Source organism: Serinus canaria, chromosome Z (assembly GCF_022539315.1).
Source record: "Serinus canaria isolate serCan28SL12 chromosome Z, serCan2020, whole genome shotgun sequence".
Taxonomy (NCBI): Eukaryota; Metazoa; Chordata; class Aves; order Passeriformes; family Fringillidae; genus Serinus; species Serinus canaria.
The window spans coordinates 66,406,063-66,427,041 of record NC_066343.1 but is presented as its reverse complement, the minus strand read 5'-3'; the positions used below and the strand labels follow the sequence as shown (position 1 = coordinate 66,427,041).

The 20,979-nt window shown below is 52.8% G+C and overlaps 2 protein-coding genes across 2 annotated transcripts; both read right to left on the bottom strand.

Annotated features, from left to right (window-relative positions):
• Positions 1 to 6: 6 nt before the first annotated feature.
• Positions 7 to 4,615, bottom strand: LOC127061061 (uncharacterized). The gene is made up of 4 exons (XM_050987138.1): positions 4,393 to 4,615; positions 2,673 to 2,915; positions 1,682 to 1,972; positions 7 to 1,296 (listed from the first exon to the last, which is right to left on the bottom strand). Exons 1-4 carry the CDS (start codon positions 4,499 to 4,501, stop codon positions 1,109 to 1,111), a joined length of 831 nt encoding a protein of 276 aa, XP_050843095.1. The 5' UTR covers positions 4,502 to 4,615; the 3' UTR covers positions 7 to 1,108.
• Positions 4,616 to 6,673: 2,058 nt separating this feature from the next.
• Positions 6,674 to 12,510, bottom strand: LOC103822930 (uncharacterized). The gene is made up of 10 exons (XM_050986982.1): positions 12,166 to 12,510; positions 11,509 to 11,757; positions 10,358 to 10,594; positions 9,732 to 10,022; positions 9,385 to 9,482; positions 8,947 to 9,139; positions 8,237 to 8,345; positions 7,801 to 7,847; positions 7,318 to 7,389; positions 6,674 to 7,169 (listed from the first exon to the last, which is right to left on the bottom strand). Exons 2-10 carry the CDS (start codon positions 11,588 to 11,590, stop codon positions 7,105 to 7,107), a joined length of 1,194 nt encoding a protein of 397 aa, XP_050842939.1. The 5' UTR covers positions 11,591 to 11,757; positions 12,166 to 12,510; the 3' UTR covers positions 6,674 to 7,104.
• Positions 12,511 to 20,979: the final 8,469 nt, after the last annotated feature.

Here is a 20,979-nt window from a genome sequence, read left to right as displayed (position 1 = left end):
CTGGGCAAGGCTCCGGAGAGGAACGGGCGGGAGCCTCAGCCCCACGCGGGGAGCACAAAGGAATGGAGAGTAGTGGAGGAATTTGGAGCCAACACTAAGGATGTGTGAGCAGCAACGTCTGTGAGCAAAGGGCTGGGCATCTGAGAAGGGAGGAGGTAGGCTGTTCTCTTGAAGGACTCTAGATATAAGTACTGAGCCCGAGGACAGGTTACCCCTGTATTTTTGCAACACCAGAGCTACTCAGGCAACGTCCTTTACCAGAGTTATTTGAGCTTCTCTTTTTTGTTGTGTAAAGCTGGACTCTGAAAGCTTTCTCTAAGACAAAAGGAGAACGACTAATGAGTAATAGAGATGAAGAGTCTCCATTTGCCCATGCATCATCTGAATTTGTCATGAGATCCCTATCCATTCTCACTTGCTGTCTTTACAGAAATATATTCTAGGCTTATGCAAAATTGTAGAGAAATGAAAGTGGAATAAAAGGATTCTTTTCATGAACACTTGTGTCTGGGAGCAGGAATTTAGCTGAACAGGCTTGCAGGTTGTCAAGAGCTTGTCTGACAGTTTCTCCAGGACAGAGCTAAGAAATAGCTTGCAAGGTCCCTGTCACACTGTGGAGACCTCTGTCCTCAGAGAGAACCTAGACCATTCTGAGAAAAATGGCACCAGCACACAAACCCCATCCCACTGCTGGAGGGTAGGGTTTTGCTGTGGAATGTGTCCCAAATCCAGAGACAGAGGAGATGTTTCTAGCCATGCATTGATGAAAACTCAACAGAACGGTGCGGTTCTCTGGAGAAGGGGCTTTCAGGAGGGACTTTCAGAGAATTACACAAACCACAAGTTTTTCTGTGGTAGGAACGAGAAACAAGTATGCAAGAGGCACAGGAAACCCTGGTATGCCACTGCAGAAAACACGTCACCATGTGTTGCACACCAACCTCCAAAAGCCTGCCAAACCCAAAGCAGAAGAGACCCAGGAAGTAAGCCCAGAGGACATGGAGCACTCACATCTCTGGGCATCTTCATAGCATGAAGTATGTTGAGAATGACACAGAAAATGCTTGTGCTCATCAAAGCCAGATATTTACTGGCTGGGAACTGTGGCTCATCCCAGCTGTCCCTTGCCCACAGTTCCCAGTGTGCCTGCACAGAGCTCCAGGCCATGAGGTGAGGGTCTGCCCTGGTCCCTGGGTACCTGGTATCCAATGATCTCCCCATTGCAGGAGGGCAGTGCGCTCCACCTGAGAGAGCCCCTGTTGGGATCCAGCCACAGCTGCTCTGGTTTGTCCGGCACTGCAAGCACAGACCATGGGGTCACACACAGGGCCATGGGCAGGGGCTGAGGCTGCAGGAAGCTGCAGCAGCTCCTGGCCAAGGGACAGGATGCAAAGGGACTCTCTATGAAGGGTTTGTCCCCTGCCAAGGCTGCGTGTACTGCAGCAGTGGGAAGCACAACAGTGTGGGGTGGAGTGGGACAATGAGAAGGGGCTGTGCCCTGCTCAGGGCTCTCACAGCCCTACCCCAGAGGGCTCTCCAGAGGACCCAAGCAGCTCTGATCCCAGGCACATCCCTGCATGGAGCAAATGATCAGACTGAGCTGACAGGTGAGGGGAACATCTATCCTCCCTGTGACAAAGCTCTGGACTGTTCCTTGTCTCTGATATTTCTGTGCACTTACCTGTTTCCTGTGTCATGAACAACCATGAGAAAAGAGTTGTGTTGGGGGGCAAGTAGAAGGTGACTCTGTACTCAGTGAAGGGCTGCAAAGGGGAGCAGATGAATGCTCCCTCCTGGCCATGTAACATCTGCTCTACGTTCACCTCCTCAGCCTCACAGGGAGGGGAGGGAGGTGCTCCCAGCTGGCACATGGCCCTCATGCCCTGGCAGGCACTGGGGAACCTGCAGGTCCATTTCAGTTTGATGCTGGTGCTGGAAATCTCAAAGGTCTCATGGTCAACCTGGAGCACTTCTGTGAAGGAAAGTTTACCAGAAGGTTACTTGATTCCCTTCCACTCCCAGCCATGCAAGGATGCTGCAGTCAGACAGCTTCGACATCTCATAACCCGACATAGTGGGAGGGAAAGGGAGAGACTGAAGGTGGTCACTGCAGCCCTCTGAAAGGGGAGCAGGAGGAGTTGAATGGGAATGAATGTGAGCGAATGACTGGACTACTACTGCTGAAGCAATTTTCCCCATTCATTCAAAACTGAGGTGTCTGTGTGTCCCAGAATCTCTACAGTCCATTAGGAATACTTCTGCTCTTCCTTGGAGGGAATGCCCTAAGCTGTGAGGAAAGGTTGCTAAGCCTGCACCCCCTATGCTGCAGGACCTGGAGAGACCCAGCCCACATGGAACAAGCTGCGGTACTCACAGCCGCACTGGAAGTAAAGCTCTCTGATCCTGCTCCAAGAGTGGTGCCACGCGTTGGCCACAAACTCCACCACAAATCTCTCTCCCATGCTTTTTACTTTTGTGCAAATCATCTTGCTGGAAGCCCTCAGGGAGATCCTTATCACCAACACCTCCAGTGGTGACCTGCACTTTGGACTTGACACCTGCCATTTCCCTGGGCAGCACGGAGCCCAAAACCTGCTGTGCCCCACACCCTGCTTTCCCTGCTCAGGAAGGGCAGACAAGGCAGCCAAGAGGGCTCCTGATCCCTTCCTTACCTCTGCACTCCACGCTAGAGCGAATGCGGACCCAGGAACCTCGGGAGTTTCTTCCAGTCCAGACCTCTCTGTATACAGGTTTCCCACCAGAGACAGACTGGACTTCACTCGAACATTTGACTTGGGTGAAGGATGGCTGGAAACCCTCAGGGCAGCTCAGCATCACTACTTCATTCTTCTTATAATTCACCTGGTCTGGTGCCAATTGGAGGCTGGAGTCCCACTGGGGCCTTTGGCACATTTCTGTCAGAGGTGAAAGTGGGTGTTATTTGGGCTGGAGGTGATGAATTGGGCCATGGTTGAGTGGTGAGAGAGAAATCCCCAGACCCCTCCAGGCAATGAAAGGAGAGGGAAGGTGACACATTCAACTGCTGGGATGAGACCAGAGGGCAAGCCTTGTTGGGAAGGGGCTTTCCTGGTGCATGGAAATTGTGAAGGATCACTCATCCAGGAACTAGCCCCATTCCCACTTGTGTCCATGGGCACCATATTCCCTCCTCCAAAGCCCAGAGCAGGGACATTCCCAGCACAATCACCCCTGCGCCAGGGGATTCCCTCCAGCCTCTCATCCAGGTCTGTCACCCAGCCCAGCCCAGGTGGCACTTGCTGGGCCATGGCACCACCACTCCTGCTGGCATGCAGGGCCCTTCAGCCATGGCTCATCCCTGCCACAGGGATCATCCAGGTCCCTGTTACACTTGGGGGCTCCTGTTTCTCACTCACTCTGTGCCTTGGCTGCTCTCCTCCTGCCCCACACCCCTGGGCAGGGGGACAGGGGCTGAGCAGTGCCTTCTGCATTCACATCTCCCTCTGTTAACAATGCCCCTGCCCCTTTCTCCTGACCCACACCCTTCCTTCTTCTCACTCACCTCCTCACCAAATTCACCATGCGCCAGGCTCAGTGGGCAGTAAGCTGAGCAGCTGGTCCCAGCAGTTTGTCCAATGCTGCAGGGGGGAGGCCTTGTGGCAATGATTCCTACAGAGAAGGATGCTGGCTTCTGGAAGGAGCTCTTGCCTGTTCAAGCCTCTACAGGAAGGTTTTGGTGCGGCCTGAAGGGGTTTTAAAATACAACCTGCCTTCTCCCAAAGGGGCACATGTGGGATCTCACAAGGTCCAGACCAACTTTGGCACAAAGGGAAATGCTGTGACAAGGCACTTGTGCTGAGGCTTTGTTCTCAAACAGCCCTGATGGCAGAAGACCAGAGATGCCCAGCTGAGCACCACAACCAGCAGCTTTGTCCCCTGGCACATGGCCACTACCCCCGCCATGCTCAGGCTCCCAGCCACTGATCCTGCCCTGATCCATCCCTCTGGCAAAGCAGCAGCAAGCTCCCTTTATCACTGCCCTCAGCAGGCACAGTGTCCCTCAGGCACACCTGGGGATAGAATGTGTACAGAAAGTGACACCTCCCTGAAGACCCTTCCCCTGATTCACTGTGTGTGAATTGATGCCCAATTCATGCTCACTCTCTCCAGGGAATTATGTACAAACTGCTTTTCTGGAGGGCATGACCCATCACTGCACATCCAGCCCAGTCCCATGGAATCCCAGTGGACACTGCATTGTAGGTCCTGTGCCTGCGGCAGACTGAGGCTCCCCGAGCTGACACAGCCCTAAGGGGCCCCTCTGGGTTCCAGCCCAGGGCTGCAGGCAGTGAAGATGAATATCCAACATAGAGGAGGCAGCAGAAGCTTCCAAGAGGAAGAACCACTTCTTACCTGTTCCCTGTGGCACTATCTGGATGTTGAAAAAATCTTCCTGGCCATGTGCTGACAGTAGAGATGCAAGGGCCAGGAGAAAGCTCAGAGGCAGTGACTGCAGGGCCATCCTAGCATAAAGTCCCCAGGCAGGACTGAAATCTCAGCTCCACTCGCCGCTTCTGAGCCCAGGCATCCGTATCTGACTGCAGGGTTTGCAAACACAGGAAGGAAACAGACACATCTCCTCATGAGATGCAAGAGGCTTCCTCTTTGGGGAGGGATCCTCCCATCACTGTCAGCACTTCTGCCTTTTGATATCTTTTTGCCCCAGGAGCATCCAGGCTCTGGGACTCAACAGAAGGAACTTTGTCACAAGATCTCAGAGTTTCCTCCCCAAACCCTCCCAGTTACCAGGGCATTCAATAAGTGTTACTCCTGTTACTGAGGTAATATCCAAGTGCTTCCTGACACTGCGTGGGTTTTAGAGTGGTGATGAGTCACTTCTCCTCAATGATCACAGGAGATGGAGGACCTTTGAGAAACTACATAAAGACCTGGTCAGAAGCATGGATAGGAATGAGGACACGAATTGCAAGGAGTACTTCAATGCCTGAAACAGTCTGTGGCCCTTCTGAAAGAAACACTCAACCCACACCCTCTCTCATCCTTCCCTGCTTCTGTATCCTCAGCTGCCTCCTTCTCCTGCTCTCTCTCAGCCTGGCAGCACTCTCCTCCGTCCCCAAGTGTTCAGGACACACTGCCCTACAGTGCCGGCTGTGTGCTTGAGAAAACACTCACAGTACTAAACCCTGCCTCTTGCTCATCAGCAGCCACCACTTTTCTCTTCCCCAAGAACCTTCCATCGACTTTGGATGTCTTGGATTTCAGAAGGCTGGGTAATCAGACATGGGGGGCTGCAGAGGCACAGAAACCATACCTGTCCCTCAGCTTTGCTTGTGGCACATGCACAGGACACACTCCTGCCTGGGGTAAAGGGTGCCCAGCTCATGGCTCCCCTCAACAAGGTGCAGTTAGCCCAGGGAACAGCGCCTCACAAGGGCAGTGAGATGACTAGGCAGGAGCTGGGGGCACCAGGTAGCCCAGGCAGTGAGATGACTAGGAGCTGGGGGCACCAGGTAGCCCAGTCCAAACCACAAGCCTTTGCTGACTGTTTGGAGAGAACAGGTGGAGTCACAAGGCTGACAGCCCAGGGCATGACTAGGGATGGGGGGATGAAGTGGGAAGCAGGGTAGCCAAGGAAGTTGCAACTGTTCTCCCCTATCCCAAGCCTGCTCATTCCCTTTTCTCAACCAGCAGCACCTACACAGCATTGAATTTCTCTTCTCCTCTCTGCCCAATACCTACAAAGAGCTGCTCCATCAGGCTCATGCCACACCAGCAACAATTCACAGTAAGGAGATATTTTGGGGCCAGTTGCAGGTCCTGAGCTGATGGGCAGACAGCTCATATGAAGAACTGTCAAAACATGCCTTTACCAGAACATGCAAGTCATGCCAGGCTGAAAAGAAGCTGGAAAAGAGAGAGGTCAGTTGCTCTATGTTCTGACAGTGTACTCCTCAACAAGGAGAAGCTTCAGGCTGCCCCTCAGCCTCCAGGCTGCACTGGGTATTGGCAGGTTTGACAGGGGAGAGATAACACCGAAACAAAAACCATGACAGCTCTGTGTTCAGGGCTGTAAAAAGCACAATTAGAACCAGCCTGTCACACCTGAGTCCAGGGAGCTCAGGAGAGCCTCTGTGCCCAAAGGCAGGAGAAGGAGATGGAATCATCACAGTCAACACACAGAACAGGAGAAAAGACAGGTTGATTTCCCCATTTGCCAGCAGTGCAGCCCTCACCAAGGAGAGCCTTTGGACTCAGCATCCACGCTGCACTGGGCATTGGCACCCCACAGAGTGGGAGAGAGTGGCTGTTGGAGGGGATGGGACAACAGCAGCAGCCAAGAGCCAGCAGATCCCAAAGGCTGCAAGACACAGATGTCCCAAGACAGCTAGTGCCAGCTGCACCTCACAAAATGAGCACCAACAACCACAGAGGAGGACACAGACCAACACAGAGGTCCAGCTGTGCAAGTGGAGATGGTGTTACCTAGAGGATGGGGAGGAGGGAAAACAGTCACCCAAAGCATTGCACTGGGAGCATGCAGCACCTCAGGTGTGCTTCCTTGGTGCTACCAGGGGCTGGAAAAGCTGCTCCAGGCTCCTCCATGAAGATTCATGGGGTCAAGGCTTTCACACACAAAAAAGGAGGACCCATGACAAGGTGGGATTTTTCATGGGCCAGGCAGCCAGAAAACCAGAACAATTTATTGTTTTTTTTCAGACACAGCAGCACAGTGGCCAAGACAGCACAGCTAGGCCTAACTCAAGCAGAGGACAGGGTCTCGATGGATACAAGGACAAGGTTGGAAAGAGGAGTTGTGAGCTCCTCCATTCTCAGGGAATATTTGCAAGCACCAAGACGCTGGTGAGATGGCTATGCCAAAGCACTGGAGAACTACGAGGACATATCCTTGCTGTCGTGAGGAGGTCATCCCATGCCTTAAACTGCTCCTGTGCTGTGGCAGAGGATTCTGGAGCTTGATGAAGAAGAAAATTTTGGGGGGAAGCAATAATTCATGAGATAATTCATTGCCATGCTTCCGGTGGTGTAGGACCAAGCCTTGAGAAGGGAAGTGCCTCAGATGTCCACTCCAGCTGCTCTTCTTCCTCACTGCTGACTCTCGTGAACAGGCAGAGGCTGGGGAAATGTCTCTCCAGCCTGGCCAAACTTACCTGGGAGAACAAGAGAACCCGGGGCAGAGGCTGCTGCATGCCCTCAGCAACATAAGGAGCTCAGGCACACCATCTGTGTGGTGTGAGCTGGCAGCCCCCACTCTCTCTGGGCCATGTGGGGTCACAGGCAGGAGAACCCATTTCCTACCTGCATCCTTCTCATGAAAAGTCTCAATCACACAGTAATTATCCCCATGTACATTCTCATAGGGCTGGAGCTCTGGGGGGACAAGAGGACAGAAACAGTCTGAGGGACCTGGGGGCTGTGGGAGAAGGAGCAGGACAGCCTCAGGCAGGCAGTGTGACCAAAGGCAGCAGATCATCCTGGGATGCACACCATCAGGACAGCAGGGCTGGGAAGAGCTGCTGCCTACCCCAGGGAGAGTGAGAAGGAGAAGCAGTTCCCAGCCCTCACTGGCACCTCAGGGACACCCCTAGCCAGGAGCTGCTGGAAGAGGCTACTGAGCAGGGTCTCAGCTGGGAATAGATGTGAGACACATTGGTCTGACAGGTCAGCCAAAACCATCTGGGCTGCCTCGAGCTACCTCAGAATGCCACTGGGCCTGCCTGAAATACAGCTGCTCCCCTCCCAGCTCTAGCCCTACAGTCCCCTCTGTGCTGGGGATCTTACCTGTGTACTGATCCTCCTCAGCTTTGCTGGGCAAGGCCTTCTTTTTTCTGGGAAGACAAAGGGCAGTCCTGAGTCAGGGAGAGGCTGACCTGGGCCAGACCCTGCTGAACCCAGCAGCAGTGGCACAGAGGGTTCTGCACACCCTCCCTCTGCCCTGGCAGGCATCGCCCACCTACACCCCAGGGGACAGCAGTGGCAGCTCTGCCAGCAACAAGGGGAGAGGGTGTCTCAGCACACATGGCCCCATGCCAGCCCTGGAGAAGACACTTAGAGCCCCACCTAGGAGCCCTAGAACATATTTGCGTTAGGACCAGCCAGCTGCACCCTCTGCAGCCAGAGAAGGCTGGGAGCAGCTGGGAACCTCTCTATCCCCACCCACCCCACAGCACAGCATGGCCTGAGACAGAGCTGAGACTCCAAATCTCCTGCGACTCACCTGAACAGCATGAACCAGATGATCCCAGCAGACAAGGGGATTAACAGCAGCACCACCACCACTACAGTGACTGCTGACCCAGGCCAAGGGCCCACAGGCTGCCCTGAAACTGATGCGCAGAGAGCAGTGGGTGCCACAGCCTGTGCTGTGCACCAGCAGTGGCCCTAGCCTTGCTGCTGGGTGTCTGCACATGTCAAACATTGTGTCCAGACCCTGCTGCCCTGGCTGCTCTGCCAGGCAGCAAACATTCTCCTGCCTGCACATCTGCTTGGGCCAGGCAGAGGGAGGCTCTGGAGCACTGGGCCTTGTCCCATGGCCCCAGCCTGCTCTGCCATCCTGCACACAGCAGGAGGACACAGACCCAGGCTCAGCAGCCCTAGTGCTCTCTGACCTTGAGCCACCTGTGCACCCAAATGCTGGGATGGGTGTCACCTTCTAAAGTGGAAGAGTAGAGGGGGCAGGTCTGGTATCAAAGGCACAAACAGAGGCTGAAGTGGTGCTGCCCCTCTGTAGACCTGCCTTGGGGTGAAGGCCCTCAAGGAAGGACTCTCCCAGCTTCATGCCCACTGCTGAACCAGGTGCCCACACTCCCTGCCCCTGTCTGAGCTGGGACAGGGTGGATGCACAGACAGCTCTGGAAGCTGCTCCAGACTCAGCACTCAACCCCTGAGAGGCCACCCCAACCAGACACAGGGCAGAACAACCATTACCCATGACGTAGGTTTGGAATTCCAGTTGTGATGCAGCCCCAGCCCCAGCAGCTGTCAGGCCCTGCACTGTCACCAGGTATTTGCTGCCAGCTGTGTGATGAGGTGGCACATACTCAGAGACAGACTGGTTCACCAACACCTGACTGAATTCAAGGAAGCTGCCGTCCTCTGCTCTCATGGTGGTGATGTTCAGCTGGAGGAAGGACAGGGAGCTGCTAGACAGTAGCATCAACATCCTGCTTCTGCATTGGGCAGCTCTGTGGAGAGGGGCTGCTGCTGCTGGCTGGGCACAAAAGGGGAGCTGGCCCTACCAGGAGCACCAGCAGGCTACAGCCTGTGGGCTCTGGCCAAGGTGGGTTCCCTGCTCTCCTCAAGCTGTCTGCACAGAGCTCCAGACAAGGTGAGGGGGACCAGGGGCACTCCATGGACTCCTGGTACCTGGTATCCAATGATCTTCCCTTTGCAGGAGGGCAGTGCCTTCCACCTGAGGGACCCCGTGCTGGAATCCACCCACAGCTTCTCTGGCTTGTCTGGCACTGGAAGCACAGGAGAAGAGGATCATGCCTGGATAGCAATTATTTGTCCCCCACAAAGGCTGCTTGTTCTTTTGCAGCCGAAATGATGTGGTGAGGAGGGGGAAGGTCCTGCTGTAGGGCCCTGCACAGTGCCTTCCCCAGGTCCCCACAGGCTGCAAGCAGCTCTGATCCCAGAACCATCACAGCAGGAATCAGATGCTGTGGCTGAGCTTCAGGGTGAAGGGCATCCTGACATTCCTGTAAACATACCTATTTCCTTTGTCATGATGAGCCGTGTGTACAGGATTGTGCTAGGCAGCAGGGAGATGGTGACACTGTAGACAGTGAAGGGCTGCAGAGGGGAGCAGGTGAAAGTTCCCTCCTTGCCTTGCAGTTTCTCCTCTACCTTCACCTCCTCAGCCTTACAGTTCAAGGAGGAATGGTGCTCCAGCCGGCATCTGGCCCAAATAAGTGGGCACATACGAGGGAGCCTGCAGGTCCAGTTCAGTTTGATGCTGGTGCTGGAAACCTCCAGGGTCTCATGGTCAACCTGGAGGACATCTGTGAAGGGAACATTCCAAGAGGATCACTCCCTCCCTCCCCCTCCAAGCCTTGACATCAAACTTCATCAACCCCACCATTCCCTCACTTGCCTTTCCCCAGCACAGAGTAGACCAGGAGCATTCTGCCTTCTCCCAGACTACTACACATGCCAGAGTTGCCAACAGCACAGACATAAACCTGGGATGCATCCATAATTTTCTGTGGATTTCTGTGCCATACCGTGACCACCCCAACACAGGGCATGGATGCTGTGTCACACATACAGAATTGCCCTCCATGCCTGGGGAGCACAGATTGAGAGCACTGGGAGAGTGTCTGACTTGCTCACTTACCCACACAGGTCAAGTTCCTTTCCATAGGGTGCCAGGCGCTTGTGCCATTCCTCACTATCCAGCCACTACGAGGAATCATGGAACCTTCCCTTGGCTTCAGTGTCACACATTTGATCTCCATGTGTGGAGGCCAGTACCCCTCAGGGCACTGTATCTTCACCACTTCATTTGGGTTGAAGATCCCCTGTTCTTGGTCAAAGATAAACCTGGAGTCCCACTGAGGCTTCTGGCATTTCTCTGCACCAACAAGATAGGAAGGTGTTAGCTGGGCAGTGTTGCTCTGAAGGGCATGGAGCAGGACATCCCCTTCCCTGGCCCATCAGAGCAAGAGGTGAGCTCCAGGACAGTGCACAGAGCAGCCCTTCCACATCAATTCTTAGCAAGAGGATGAGGACTCCATCCTCTTGCCAAGAAAGACTCCAAACTTCTTCCCCCAGGTCTCCAGGGAAGGGCTAGGAGGAGCTGGAGTCAGGGACCGAGGGGAAACCATGAGGGGTCTGTGCACAAAGGCTGCCCAGACACTCTGGTGCCGTTTGTCCCTCAGGCAGGATGACAACACCCTCATTCCTCCTGAGAAGGCATAAAGTCTGAGCCCCAAAGCTGGCTCTGCAGTGACAGCATGCAGCAGGGACAGGGAGGCGGAACCAGCACATGAGGAGAGGGACATGCCTTTACCCTTGTCCCCTGTGCCACTAACACCCATCAGACCTACAGCACTGTAGCCCTGACTTTCCAGCACATGTTCTTGACAGAAGCCCGTAGGGAGACCTGTGTCTTCCACACAACCCCCAGCCCCTGTGAACACAGCCTGAAGCCCTGCATGGTCCCTGAGCTCCTGTGCCACGGGCAGTGCTGCTTACTGCCAAAATGGCTACTTTGGTAAAAAGCTGGGGACCCATGTACCAAAATTCCCTCCTGACAGGACCCTCAGGGACTAAAGCTGGCATCAGCCATCTCCCTACCAGGGCACCCCTGGAACCCCAGGGCAGGCACAGAGCAGACTCAGGAGCTGCCTTGACACTGTCTTCAGCAGCACCTGCCATTTCCCCAGGCAGCACAAAGCCAGAAGATTCCTGTGCCCCCACAGGCTGCCTTCCCTGCTTAGGGAAGGCAGAGCATGGCAGTCAGGAATGCTCCTGATGCCTCCTTACCAAGGCACTGTACCCTAAACTTGGGCTGAATATTGATCACATTGCCTCTGCTGTCCTTTCCAGTCCAAGTTTCTCTGTGCATAGGTTTTCCATTGATAACAGACAGAACTTTTCCTGTACATTTGACATGGGTGAAGGGTGGCTGGAAACCCTTGGGACAGCTCAGAATCACTTCTTCATTCTTCCTGTAACTCTCCTGGTCTGGTGCCAGCTGGAGTCTGAAGTCCCAGTGGGGTTTTTGGCATGTCTCTGGCAGAGGTGAAAGTGCATGTTAGTTGGGCTGGGAGGTTTCAAGAAGGATCAGGGTATGTGATGTGGCCTCAGCAATCCCCAGCAGTCCCTCTAGCCAATGAAAGAAGAAGGAAGGTGACACATCCCTCTGCCATGATGGGACACCTTGGCAAGGCTAGTTGGGATGGGGCTTTCCTTGTGAGTGTCAGCTGGGGCTGGGGCCTGTCCAGGCAGGTGGTAGACAAGGATGTACCAGAATTCAGTAGGGGATTAGTCTCAGGTATCCAATGCCTGAGATCCAAGTGACCCCAATGTGGCATTAGAATTGCACCCTGGCCACAGTGATGATGGAAGCTCAGAGATGGATGAAGGGGGCAGAAATTGACCACGAGTTCAGTAGGAAGCACTTTCTGACACCCTGCTTACCAATGCACACTATGTTCCCCTGAACTTGAATCCACACACCACTGCTCTTTCTCCCCAGCCACACGTCTTCCTTTAGAGATATGGAATAATTCAATGGCTGAACCCTGTTTGCACATTTGATATGGGTGAAGGATGGCTGGAAACCATTGTTGCAGCTCAGAGTCACTTCTTCATTCTCTGTGTAATTGTTACGGGCTGGTGCCAGCTGGAGTCTGGGGTCCCACCAAGCAGACCTTTGGCATGTTTCTGTCAGAGGTAAAATTGGGTGAGGAGTGCTTTTTGGAGGTTTTTTGAGAGGAGGCTTGGGACAGGTCTCTCATGACTCTGACTATTCACCCCAACACATACGAGTGTCATGTGCCCAGGCACTCACCAAGCACACAGGGCTCCTCATCACCCCATCTCCAGGACTCACAAGCCTTCCTCAGATTCTGCCCCCTCCATGGAGTGTTTGAGGCCCCATTTTCTTGTCTCCCTCATGCGCAGGTGAGCCGTACTGCAGTAACAGCCTCCCACACCAGAGACAACCCAAACCCTAGAGAAGCTTTCCAGGGGAAAAGCAGAACCCTGCAGCTATTCCTACTTCATGCTGAGGCAGGAGATGCTGGCTGGGAAGGATTCCTCTCCCCAGTAGCACATACCCCAGCAGGTGCCTACAGCAAGGTGCTGAGACAAAAAGAGCCTTGTCACTGCCAGGACATGGGGAAAAGCCAAGGCATCCAGGTCTGCCATTCCTGCACTGTCACCTGTGTGACCAGGTCACAGAGGGTCTGCCACCAGCTCAGGTGGCTGGGTCAGGGTGGTGCAGGGCTGTGCTTACCCTTGCAGGTGGCAGTCTCATTCCACAGGATCTGGGTCTCTCTGGAAATGCATTGAATCTGCAGGACAGATGGTGCAAACCCCCCAGCACAGCTGAGCTGCACCACTTCGTTCAAGGCATAGTTGCTCCTCCATGGATCAAACCGCAGTTTGGGGTCCCAGTTGGAGGGAAGTTTACATTTTCCTGTGTGTAAAGGCCAGGAGGCAGAGCCTGAGGGTCACTGGGCTGCAGCAGCATCCATGAGGATGAGGGAGTTCCATCCAGAGGGGTGCCAGTGCCTCTCTCTTCAGAGGGGTGGCAGAGATGGCACCTCCCAGGATGAGCCCCATCCCCCAGATGCTTTATCCCTCCCCACACCCTCTGGAGCAGTGCAGGAGGGTTATCCACAGGATTATCCTGCCCACCTGCTGCTGTGGAGACACCCCAGCCAGAGGGGTCCAGCAGCCTGGGGGATGCTGCTCTCTCCCACAAATACAGGGGCTGTGGGAGTGCACCAGATCCAGGGAGTCTCCACTGGCATTCCAGACTCCACAGCTTGGTCCCTTGAAGTGACTGCCAGCAGCAATGGTGAGTAACAGGAGTAAAATTGCAGATAACAAGAGAAAGAACCAAACAATTCTGCCATGGAAGCACTAACTACAGGAATGAGGCAGATAGAAAATGAATCGTTAAAGTCCTTGAAAGGGGAAAAACAAAAAAATAACACCATTCTCATCCAGGATGTTTACCTGTGAGCTAGAAAACACACAGTTTTGACGAGTTTTGTTACATTATTCATCACCCTAGTGATGAATCCTTGCTCTTAATTGTAGTAAAAATCCCACCTTCTCAGTTCATTTGCCTCCTTCTCTCAAGAAGACCACCACTCCCCTAGCATGTATCATGATTTCTTGGAACGCTGTGCTTTTACAGCGAAGAAGGGAAAGGATGAGTCATACAAATGCAGGCAAGCAGTGACTTCAGTAAGAAGATTGTGTCTCTGTCAGTATACCTGCTTTTGAATGCCTTGGTGTGCTGGCTGTGTGGATTTGCCACCTAGCACACTTTTCTGTGCAGAACTGTAAATAAATCAAATACCTTGACTCTGTATGTTAATCAGCTTTTTACACACTGGGTGAAAGAAGCTTTAAATTAGAGTCTATCCCTTAGACCGCTGAAGTTCACACCAGTGGCCACAAAGCTCACACCCTGCTCAATGCACTCAGCCTAGCCTCTGCACTTCACCCAAAATGAGTCTGCCTTGTCCTGCCCTGGTGGACATGTCACCTAGTCTTGTTCACTCAGTGCAAAACAAGTCCAAGAGGAGGCAGTGGGCATGGAGCTGGCCCTCCTGAAGGAGGATAAAACACCTCTCTTCAGCTACAGCTGCCCACTTCCCACCAGCACTCACCACTTCCCTTTTCTAGCAGCAGGTTTCCACGCTATCATGGCAACCCTCTTCCCAGCTCTCCCCGACAAAGGACAGTGGTCACCAGTCCCATCCTTTTAGACCATGTAGTGCATACATGAAACTTCTTCCCCCTTGACAGGGTCTCCCCCAGTGCTCTCAGAGCACACACCTCACTGACAGAAAACTACCTGACAGAAATGAAACCCTTGACTTGTTCCCAGCCTCATCAGGCATTCCCCTCACACACCTTCATCCCTCCCGCCATTAAACACCCTGAAGTAAAACACACCCTGCCCAAGGATGACATCCAGGATCCTTTTGGGTCAGTCCCAGACATGAATACAGACTAGGAGAGAAGAGGCTCCATCCTGCCCTGGAAAGCTGAGAGTTGCCCACTGCTGGAAGGGCAACATCCCTTGAGCCACCAGTGATAGGCAGCATGACTCACAACCCATCTGATGATTTGGCTAGCCACTTCTGCTCCCATTTCCCTACAGAGAGAATACTCACAGCTCAGGTTCCCTAGCCATGCTGTGCCCCATGGGGACCTCAACAGGTACCAGCAAGCCCAGTGCATAGTACACAATCACCACAGGAAAGCCCACATTCTTTGTAGGAAGACCCTAGCAGAGACCCAGGAGCTGCCCCTAACCCTGATGGCATAGGTAAAGAACAAGCCTCTTGATGTGAACAGTCCCACTAAATTACAGCTCCCTCAGTGCCAGGGACTATGGGAGAGAGCAGGCATCCCAGCTAACAGAGCTCACGGAACACATCTTTGATGAGCACCATCATCGCCTGTGACAGGGGTGCTGCTTGAGCTACCCAGAAGGCCCATCACTGCTCTGATTGCTCTGGATTCATCCGTCTGCTGCATAACAAGACCCAGCCACCTCCTGCTCCCAGAAACACTACCCACCTCCTAGAGAGACACTGCAAGTCCCACGCTCATGGAAGTTTCCCAGCACACCGAGGCTTGCTGCCCTCCATTCCAAATAGAGCTTTGTCCCCCCACAATATACCCCCTGGTATCTGCACATGCCTGAGTGTCTCAGGCATGTGCAGATACCAGCTCCAGCACTCCCACAGCCTCAGCTATGAGCTGAGCAGGGTAATGCAGCAAATACGCAGGTAGAGGAGCAGCAAAACCTTTTTTGCAAGAGAGAGGCACAATCCGCTCTTACCTGCTTCCTGATGTACCCAGGGAGTCACAGGACCATGGAACATCTGTCCCTGTGCCAGCAGCAGAGGAGCAAGGGCCAGGAAGAATGTCAGGGCCAGCGCTGGCAGGGTCATGCTGGCATGAAGTCCCTGGGCAGGACTCCGTGTGGGCCGCTCAGGAAAGGTGTCTGTGCAGCCCTGCGCAGGAGGGGCACTAACAAAGAAATGAGACAGCCCCACAGGGGAGTCACATGTGGTGCAAGAAGCTTCCTCTTTGGAAAGAGAGCGTCCCACCAGCCTCAGTGTTGATTTTCACACATCTTCCCACAGACACTGGGTACAGGCTCCATGCACTCTCCCAGCTGTCTTAGTCCAGCCTCTTTCCTGGCTACCTCAGGCTCCCATAGCCCTACTCCAAAGCAAGCACCTCCAAAACCTTCTCAAGTCTGCCTCTCTCTCCTCTCTCCTTCCAGATCCAGGGGAGGATGTTGAGGAACACACTCGTGATTAATGTGCCCAAGGCCACTCTAGGCCACATGCATCACTTTCTCTTTAAAATCCTGGAATGATTTATGTTGGAAAACACTTCTGTGATGATCAAGTCGAACCACTAAGCTAGCACAACAAGCTCACCACTAAAACATGTTCCTAAGTACCATATGTATGTATCTTTTAAATACTTCCAAAAATCTCTCTTCTTATTACCTTGAACTGATCCAGCTGCAACAATCCTGCTGTTGAATCACATCAGTAGAGTTTCCAGATCAGACAAGCTCCTGAACCTGAAGTGTTTTCTTTTACTTTCTTCTCCAAACCTTTCTTGCTCTGAGCTGCTCTTTGTCAGTGCCTTTTAGGATGGGAAGCACTCGACAAGGACAGCGTCCACGATGTGGGGATAAAAGGATCTCCTTGGAAATGGATGGAGTTGTCTTGTTCCTGTTACTATTGAGGTTAGGTAGAGTCTTTGGCTATGGGAAAGAATTCCCTAAATGCTCTTCATTTGGGGTATGCTCACATTCCCCCAGTCTCCTGTTTCTGCAGATGTTACCACCAAGCTCTTCTCTGAGCCCCTTTTCAGCTCACAAACTCTTGCACAACTTCAACCTTCCATGAGTCCTGACTCCCTGTGCTGTTGCAGCTCTCCTGGGTGGGCCGTTCCTCTTTCAACTCTGTACTTTACAGAGTCTCCCTCTGTGTATTTTCCTACACAGACAAGCACAATTGCCCTACAGTACAACCCTCAGTGTTCCAGGAATGGGTGCTGTCACCCAGGGTGTTTTTCACCACTCAGCTGGACCTTGTTGGTCCTGAGTTCCCTTGCAGATCCTTTCCCAGGAACCACATCAGGACAGTCCTTGGTATACCTATCTGTAATATCCCAGTAAACCAGCAACACTGAGGGCTTTCTGTGAACTAGATGTCTCCTAAGAGCCATTTGGGAATATCATTGTATCAAGTCCAGCTGTGTCACAGGCAGCTGTTGTGAGGTTAATGGGTGAAGTCTTCTAGAAAGCTTTCAGCAAAACAAACAGCAGCACTGAGTTTCTTCTTGTTTTCCTTCTTGTTTCCTTGGTAGATCCCTGTCCTTTGGGAACTAGGTTTTTCTTGTTCCTGTGCAGAAGAATGGCCACAGCCAGCACTCACTGGGTCTTGTACTGATAAAATTCCAGAGTAAGACAACATTACTCTCACTGACTCCCTTTGGTATGTGAAAGAAGCAAAACCAATGGAATTAAACTGCCAAGCTTCAAAAATTCACATGTGGTACAACAGGCTTCCTATTACCACTGATGAGATTTCTTTTCCCCTGTCCTGAGGCCTGGAAGTCTGTGTTTGGCCTCTCCCTCTTTAGTAATTTAACATTGTTTTGAGATTTGTTCTTTTCTTCATGTATAGCATCCATTAGAAAAATGCTGAAGAAATTCTGAAAGCCAGCATACTCAGCCATATGCACTGAATTCAATATCATTGCAAATGTGGTTGATGGGCTGTTTCCTGAAGGTGCATTTGGTTGTTGAAGAACTACCAGGACTCAAACTTTTCTCTCTTCAGACTGAAGAGACAAATTTTCTCTCTTCAGACTGAAGAGAGAAAAATTCAAATCGACTGAAATTTACAATCAGATTTACTTCTGATAGAGAAGAGCACTGGGGGCTCAAAACCATCCACAAAACCACAAGGAAAAGGAGAAGTAGCTGTGGCTTTTGAGAATCAGGCTTCATGGAAAGCACTGCTAACGCAGCCACCATGTTCCCCTATAGTAAAATCTATTACTGTGTCAGAACTCACAAACAACAGCAGTATGTTAGGGTCTTATTCTCCTCCCTAGCTCACACCTGTCCCAAGGGAGGCCACTGTGGATTGTGCCTGTAGATGGTGATGTCAGATGATGATCACGTGGTGGGGGTGGGCTACAGCCAGGCTGGAATGTCAACCCAAAGCTGCTGGGTCAGGCTTAGACATGAGGAGGGTAGCCCAGAGCTAGGAAGGGCTCTGTTCCCTGCACAGCACAAGCACATGACCCTGTGTGACCTGGTCTGGGTCCCCATATGGTGCTGGTCCTTCTCATGAATCCAGAGTCTGCCTCAATCAGAGCCGCAGCCTGTGCTGCCAGAACCTAGAGCATATTCTCGTAGGGAGAACTGGAAAATGCCTACAGGATCCAGCCAGAACCAAGTCTTGAACCCTGCTATGGGTTCTTCCTCACCCGTCCAGCAACTTTCCCAACCCCACCAGACCCAAACCTCCTTCACAGGGATCTTGCAGTGCCATCAAAGAGACAATGGCCCACGCTCCATGCCACCCTGAAATTAGGAACCATCCAGCCCCTTTGCCAAAATGAGGATAGAACACAGACATCTTAGACCTCTACAGCTCATCTCCAGAGCTGGGAGTGGAACCCCAGACCTATGGGCAGAAGGAGAGTAAGGGGAGCCCCAGCTGTGCTGGTGTGCAGAGGGATCAGCCCTGTCCTAACAGATGACAGTCTGGTCATGATCAGTTATCATGGTCTGCCTCGGACCCAGTAAAATATCTGGGAGGTCTGCAGGGAGCTTTGTTGCCCTGAGAGAGGGGTGGCACTGGGGCACCTTTGTTGTCACCCAGCCGGGGACAGTGGCAGGGACAGCAATTCCCTCTTGTGCAACTGTTCGTCCAAGGCTACAAAGGCCAGAACAAGGCTACCATCTCTGCTCCTATGGCTTGAGGAGCTGGCAGGTCTGATCCAAGACAGCTGTGCTGAGAGCAGAGCTATGACAGGGGAGAGCCCAGCATGTTGCAGGGTTTCCAGGAGGGCATTCCTGGGTGCTGGGAAGAGCAGGGGTAGGCCCTGAGGGTTGGATAGTCCCTTTGCTATGACTGCTACATCGCCTCTTTCCAGTGGAGGGAGCAGGACCTGCGGACTGCTTTCCATAGGGAGCATCTCCCCACCTTTCTGGGTCCACTTGCACATGCCTTCCCCCCAGAAGCACACAGTCAAGACTCTGCCTTGGCACTGCCCCCATGTTTAAAATCTCTCTGGGAATCTGCAAGCCCACTGCCCAGTGCCCAGCCCATCCAGGCCCTCCTGGCCTGGTGCTGCAGCCCACACCAACGCTAAATACACCCCAAATCCTCTTCATGCTCAGACTGCCAACTTCTCTCATTTGGCTGCGCATTTGCTGACTGCCCAGGAAGGTATTTTTAGCACATAAAATTGGACATAAGCAGTTCACAGCTGGGAGCAGAGTGGAGAAAGGCTGGTGGGGGGTGGGGGTCGGTGGGTGGGATGCTGCGTTTTGGTTTGAGGAAGATGTGCTCAGAAATGGGGTTTCCAGCTCTGGCATCCAATCAGTTCCACATCTGGCCCAGCCATTCCTATTTCCCAGCTATTCCTGTTTCTATCCCCAGCACCATCTTCAGCACATCCCACCCTGGTTCTTGGACAGGGAACATGGCTAAGCCCAGGAGGTGGGAATTTTAAGATTTAGGGCAGTATCTCAGGTGAGACTGGCTTCCCCCCAAACCCTGCTACCTAAAGACTCTGAACCAAGATCAGAGCTCCTGATCTGCTCTTTCTGCCCTCATGCTTTATACCCCCTTTATTCCCACCATCTGCTCTCCATCATGGGTGGCATATTGTGCCAGTGGTCTCTCCAGCTGCCCGAGCAGCTCTCTGTCTCCTTGACAAACCTTTCACCCTGCACCTCCTTCACTATTCAAGCCTCTCTGCATTGCTGCCATTCAAATGTTGCACCCCACCCCATGTGCTGATCCCAGTCATCACAGTTCTCTTTCCTATAAAACTGATGGAGTATTTGGTGGAGCCTGGAGTCTCTCCTTCTATCCCATTAAACAAAGGGCTTGGACTTCCCCATTTTACAGCCTGTATAGCTTCTAAGGAAAAGCAAATCCTGAGAAACGACATATGCCAATCAGGTATCTGGGAAGAGAGAAGTGACCTCAAAAGGAACCATATGAAAGGGAGGAAAAAGTCAAACAGTGGTTTCTCCAGTGAAATAAAGCCACTGGTGTGGTGAAGAGGATAAAGTGGCCCACCTGGTGGTGTTATCTGGTACTCTGTGGTCTTCACAGTCCAATCATCCTGCCAGGTGCTGCACCCATGGTTGTCTGGAGGAGGCATCACTGCTGCCAGTGGGACTCCGAGCTGGCTGCTGCCTCACCTATCCTGGGATGCCTGTCCATGTCCTGGCTTTGTAGGTGCCAGCCATAGAATGCTATACCTCCCCAAAGCAGCTTCCTTCCTGGGATACTGAAAAGCCAAGGTCTTGGCTGGGTCCCTGCCTACTCCTTTCCACAGAGGCAGGGCAGGTGGGGAGGAGAGAAGAGGGCACTGTGTCCTGGTAAGTCAGTGTGAGTGGTGTTGGTGGCACAGTGCCCAGAGCTTAGAGAGCAGCTGCCCTTTGTTGTATAAATATGTGCATAAAGCTACGTGTGCTCCAGCCCAAGATCAGTCCACGGTCAAGATACTGAGCAGACTTACAGCAGCATCACAACAGATGTGGGGGGAAAGGGGAGGTTCTGTCTCATGCCACAACCTCCTGTGGGGAGCCCTATGCCCCTTCAGCCATCAGAAACATGCATAATGCCTTTTATGATACCTTTTTATGAGAGTCCAGGCTACAGGGCATCCACAGAGATGCTCCTGAATGACCCATAAGGAAGGGCCTGCCATGCATCGTGGTGTGACTTACATCTCAGGCGCTGGGCTGGTGGTGACACATTTGGCTCACCCACAGCCTGCAGCACTGGGTGTCTCTTGTAATTACCCCCCAGAGACTAGTCAGTCCAGGGCTGGTGCAATCAGCCACTATAGAACAAGGGCTCCGCAGGGTGGGGTGAAGAGCCACCCATGACACAGGGGGACAGAAATGAGGTCAGGGTAATCACAGGCGTTAATGGAACCAGACTCCAGCATGCAGGACACAGCAGATCAAAGCCCTGT

What these genes read in the sequence shown, in the direction of transcription:
- LOC103822930 (XM_050986982.1), bottom strand. Translation starts at nt 11,590, where the DNA reads ATGCACAGAGAAACTTGGACTGGAAAGGACAGCAGAGGCAATGTGATC. An exon ending in ATCTGGTTCATGCTGTTCAG is followed by an intron (nt 7,848 to 8,236) that starts GTGAGTCGCAGG and finishes TTGTCTTCCCAG; the next exon opens with AAAAAAGAAGGCCTTGCCCA. An exon ending in TGAGGAGGATCAGTACACAG is followed by an intron (nt 7,390 to 7,800) that starts GTAAGATCCCCA and finishes TTGTCCCCCCAG; the next exon opens with AGCTCCAGCCCTATGAGAAT.
- LOC127061061 (XM_050987138.1), bottom strand. Translation starts at nt 4,501, where the DNA reads ATGGCCCTGCAGTCACTGCCTCTGAGCTTTCTCCTGGCCCTTGCATCT. An exon ending in GATAGTGCCACAGGGAACAG is followed by an intron (nt 2,916 to 4,392) that starts GTAAGAAGTGGT and finishes CACCTCTGACAG; the next exon opens with AAATGTGCCAAAGGCCCCAG. An exon ending in CTCTAGCGTGGAGTGCAGAG is followed by an intron (nt 1,973 to 2,672) that starts GTAAGGAAGGGA and finishes TTTCCTTCACAG; the next exon opens with AAGTGCTCCAGGTTGACCAT.